The 4,699-nt window shown below is 30.8% G+C and overlaps 1 protein-coding gene across 1 annotated transcript; it reads left to right on the top strand.

Annotated features, from left to right (window-relative positions):
- Window positions 1-1,177: 1,177 nt before the first annotated feature.
- Window positions 1,178-2,869, top strand: LOC130511151 (uncharacterized). The gene is made up of 3 exons (XM_057008019.1): window positions 1,178-1,771; window positions 1,838-2,236; window positions 2,373-2,869. Exons 1-3 carry the CDS (start codon window positions 1,304-1,306, stop codon window positions 2,685-2,687), a joined length of 1,182 nt encoding a protein of 393 aa, XP_056863999.1. The 5' UTR covers window positions 1,178-1,303; the 3' UTR covers window positions 2,688-2,869.
- Window positions 2,870-4,699: the final 1,830 nt, after the last annotated feature.

The raw sequence follows: 4,699 nt of genomic DNA, 5'->3' as shown, positions 1-4,699 counted from the left end.
ATGAACCATCGTCACTTTCATTTAAAATTTGGTTACAATAAAAAATATATGGTTGGAAAAAAAAATCTAAATCCAAATAACCGAACCAAATCCAATCTACAAAATAGTATAGAACTTTAATCAATTTGGTTAGATATCTGAACATGTTTAAAATTTTGGTATCTAAAAACCAGAACCGAACCCGATTCGGACCAAAATATTTTGGGTATCCGAGTATATTCGAATCAAATTTATATACTTAAATATATTATTTTAAAAAATTAATATCTCAAAGAAATATACAAAATACTTAAGATGTTTTTAAATTGTCCAAAATATTTAGAAATATATAAAAATAGTAAAAATTATATATTTAAAATAACTAAACATTACTCAAAATACCAAAATACTGAAAATATCTATTCATTTTCTATCCAAATATTTAAGTTAAACCAATTTTTATGTTAAATTTAAGTTTTTTGGTATACATTATTCAAATTTATATGTAACATATTATTTTTATTTTTATGTTTTGAGAAATTTAAAGTATATATGAACTTTAAGTTTTTAAAAAATTAAATGGGTTATCTGAATCTAAAACCAAACCGAACATATAAAGATTCGAACCAAATTTGCAAAGATCTAAACCGAACCTAACCAAACCAAATGATACCTACCTACATGTCATCCCTAATCAAATGTAAAAAAAATTATTGATAACAAAAAAATGTATTATTTATTTAGATACAACATATTTAAAAAAAAGTTCACTATCCGCGTTTTGCGCGGATTATCATCTAGTATCATAGGAAAACACGACATCCACCTTCAAATATTTATAGAGCTTGCGCGGAGCTATGCTACTAAACATTTAAATTGGCTCAATATCTATGATATGTATTTGGAAAATAAACATAAAATGAACTAATATCTCTAGAACTCTTTTAGAATTCTAGAATAATTATCTAAAGTTAAAAACACCTTTCCATATTAGAAAAATCAAAGTTGCAGAAAAACTAACATACTTTAAAAATCGATTGCTTAACTCGGTTTTTAAAGTTTGTAATAGTTAATATATATTCTATCTTTCCGTCTTTTCGCTAATTACTCATCATTTTCTCGTTTTCTAAAATACTATACTCAAAGAAAAAGTGATCTCTCGCCTTCATTTTCTACAGCACTGGCCTCTTTGTTCACTCCACGTATTTAATACCTTCGACCCGTCAACAAAATTTCATCGGTCTCTTCCAAAAAGAAAAAACACAAACTCCAAGTCTTCCAGAGAAGACTGAAGACAACTTAAAAGTCTCTTCTATACATAGCCATGTCTCTACTATGGAAGAAACCTAAATCTGGTCGACTCTCGAGATTCATGTCAGAGTTTCACAAATCTCCGAAACTTGGCAGGATCATGGTCGTTGAAACTGGCTTCCCAACTTCTCTTATTGATCTCTTTTTCAAGAATCGCGATCGTCCAAAAAAGTACGCCACTAAAACTAAACGCATCCAACGCCTGATCGAGACCGCTCCAATCGCTTCTTTGCCAGTTAATCCAGACGTGAGCCTAGAAAAGCCGGTAACGAGAAGGAGTAAGATCGAGAAAGTACGTCGAAAGCACACAAGTGAGAATAACGTTTGCGTTTGCGGCGATGGAACCGGTGCCTTTGTTTTGATGGCGTTTAAGCTTTTTATTGTGGCCAGTGGCGGAGCCACCCCTTGGTCAGGGGGGTCACATGACCCACATGGTTTTTGTAGAAATAAAATTTTTGCTTGTATACTGGAGAAACAGAATTGAGAAAATGCTATATATTTAGTCTAATGACCCATGTAATAATGCTTATTATGAAATTGACCCTAGTGGAGGAGTAAGCTAGCTCCGCCACTGATTGTGGCGGTGCTTGCGTTGAGCACGACGAAGAGCCTCACCATGGGAATCGCTCTCTGCGCCTTCGCGCTTCTCTTTACGGAGAACGTGGCGACGCGTATTCTCACGCGTCTCAAGCTCTGTAACACCGACGCAAGAAAAGAAAAGCCACTCGCCTCAACACACGACGATAAGTTGATTTCTTGTTCGGAAGAAACAGAGACAATAGCTGTAACAAATAACTCGAATTCGAATGATTCAAGGATTCGTGATGATCTGTCGTTGAAGGATGAGAAAGTGAGAAGCAAAAGTTCTAGGCTGAAATCGAAGATTCTGAAGAAGTTGAGGAGTTACAAGAAGAAGAAGGATAAAACGATTGTGGTCAACCAAGTGGTCTTGGCCTAGTGGTAAAGGGGCTCCGGCTGGAGCTTCCGTCCTGGGTTCGATTCTACTTGGCCACCCGGAGCGCCTTAAGTGGTAAGAAAACGCGGATCTTGCGGGCCTCGTGGTGATTAGTCCTTGGGCCTAGAAAGCCTTTGGGATCACACCACGGTTATCAAAAAAAAAAAAAAAAAAAAAAACGATTGTGGTCGAAGAAGAGACTTTGACTGATGCATCAAGCGTGGTTCCAGAGGATAAATCAGATGTGATCGAGTCTGAGAGAGACGACCAGAATTCTAATCCACCATTGATAGAATCCAAAGGAGATAACATGAATGGGATTGTTGTGATCGTGATTGTGCTTACAGGTCTGTTAAGTGGAAAGATGATAGCTATTGGTCTGACAATATCCTGCATGTATCTCGGATTCGGAGCAGCAAAAAAATCTGGTCTTTTTATATAAAAATTATTTTCTTTTCTTTTTTCTTACAAACATTGGAGAATAGATGTGGTGAACATTTGATTAGTGGTCGTTATTGTAAAATTTCTTACTTATGTTTTTTTTTGAACTAACAAATCTATCTTATTAAAACAGAAACATTCTTTTGGACCTAATATTTATTTTGTAAGTTTTTAAATTAAATACACATTTATACTTTATAGTTAAACCTACATTAAATCACTAATGTTTCTTTCTTTATCCTACTATCCACGTTTCCAAACAATATACTTATTTCTTTATACTATTATCAATGTTTCCAAACAATATATTTTTATACTACTATCAATGTTTCCAAATAATACAATAATTAATCTTAGTTATTTTATATCTATCATTTTCTCTTTAAAATTTTGTAGAAACGTTATAATTTCATAAACTGAAAAATAATGAACTTTAAAATTTGGATTATAAGACTACAAAATATGAAACTATTACAATTTAAATCCAATTAGATTACATATCGATCATCCATCAGTTCAATCGGTTAGTCTCGAGTTTTAGTGATTTTTTAATATAAAAATTTTAAAAACTTAAATTGAATTGTGAGATTAACTGGTATAATCACATCTATCTTATTAAAACAGAAACATTCTTTGGACCTAATATTTATTTTGTAAGTTTTTAAATTAAATACACATTTATACTTTATAGTTAAACCTACATTAAATCACTAATGTTTCTTTCTTTATCCTACTATCCACGTTTCCAAACAATATACTTATTTCTTTATACTATTATCAATGTTTCCAAACAATATATTTTTATACTACTATCAATGTTTCCAAATAATACAATAATTAATCTTAGTTATTTTATATCTATCATTTTCTCTTTAAAATTTTGTAGAAACGTTATAATTTCATAAACTGAAAAATAATGAACTTTAAAATTTGGATTATAAGACTACAAAATATGAAACTATTACAATTTAAATCCAATTAGATTACATATCGATCATCCATCAGTTCAATCGGTTAGTCTCGAGTTTTAGTGATTTTTTAATATAAAAATTTTAAAAACTTAAATTGAATTGTGAGATTAACTGGTATAATCACAATCGGGTTGAATTTAAAAACACTGATTTAAATGCAAAAATATTTTAAATACACAGTCTTTAAAAATTACCAAAATATTTGTTAAGTTATTAGTAAAAATTTTCATCGTAAAATATTCCGCGCTTCCAAAGCGCGGATCAAAATCTAGTAATAGGATTAATGGAGATGCTAAATTTCTTACTTATGTTATAGAGATAGTAAAGTAAAATTTAAACGCGAACAGGTGATATCTTGGCTTTTGGCGCGCTTATATTTATATTATGCAGAAACGGAAAAGCATAAAGTATTTATATATTTCAAAACCAATAATTAAACATATATAAAGACAAATGCAAAGGTAAAGGTAAACAATTGTCTTTTTAAAGAAATCAAAGCTAATAACATTGTCAATTTTAATGGTGGAAAGAGTTGGTCCAGAAAATATACTAAAACAAAGAAATTGTTAGGCAATGTATTAATTAGTGTTAATTTGGAAGTGGTGTAGTAGGTAAATGAAAGCCAGAAATAGCACTAGAATGTGATACAAAGTCATGGTAGTGTAACAATATGACTTGTTATTATTAACATAAAATACCCACTTCAGTTTTTGCCTGTCAAAGAAAATGATTAATCAAACATAAAATCGAGTTATAACAATCTATTGAAAATTAATAATTTTATTTTAAAATTATAACCGAGAAATTAACTTTTTAAAACTTCAGAGATTGAAACTAACTTTTATATAAAACTAAAGTTTTATTAGAATATGCCTAGACCTGCCTATTGTGTTAAATTCTTGAGGAGTCATTATGATTGGATACCAATTGTTTTGTGCCGTGGTAATTCGCAAGTGCAAAAAAAAAAGTTTATAAGAGCAGCAGCAACGGTAGAATGATGTGAATCCTAAGCTCAAAAAGTTTTTCACAATAGTATGGATAA

The sequence above is a fragment of the Raphanus sativus genome, chromosome 4, assembly GCF_000801105.2.
Source record: "Raphanus sativus cultivar WK10039 chromosome 4, ASM80110v3, whole genome shotgun sequence".
NCBI classification, from domain to species: Eukaryota; Viridiplantae; Streptophyta; class Magnoliopsida; order Brassicales; family Brassicaceae; genus Raphanus; species Raphanus sativus.
Note: the sequence above shows the minus strand (reverse complement) of the source record. Positions and strands in the feature narration are given on the sequence as shown.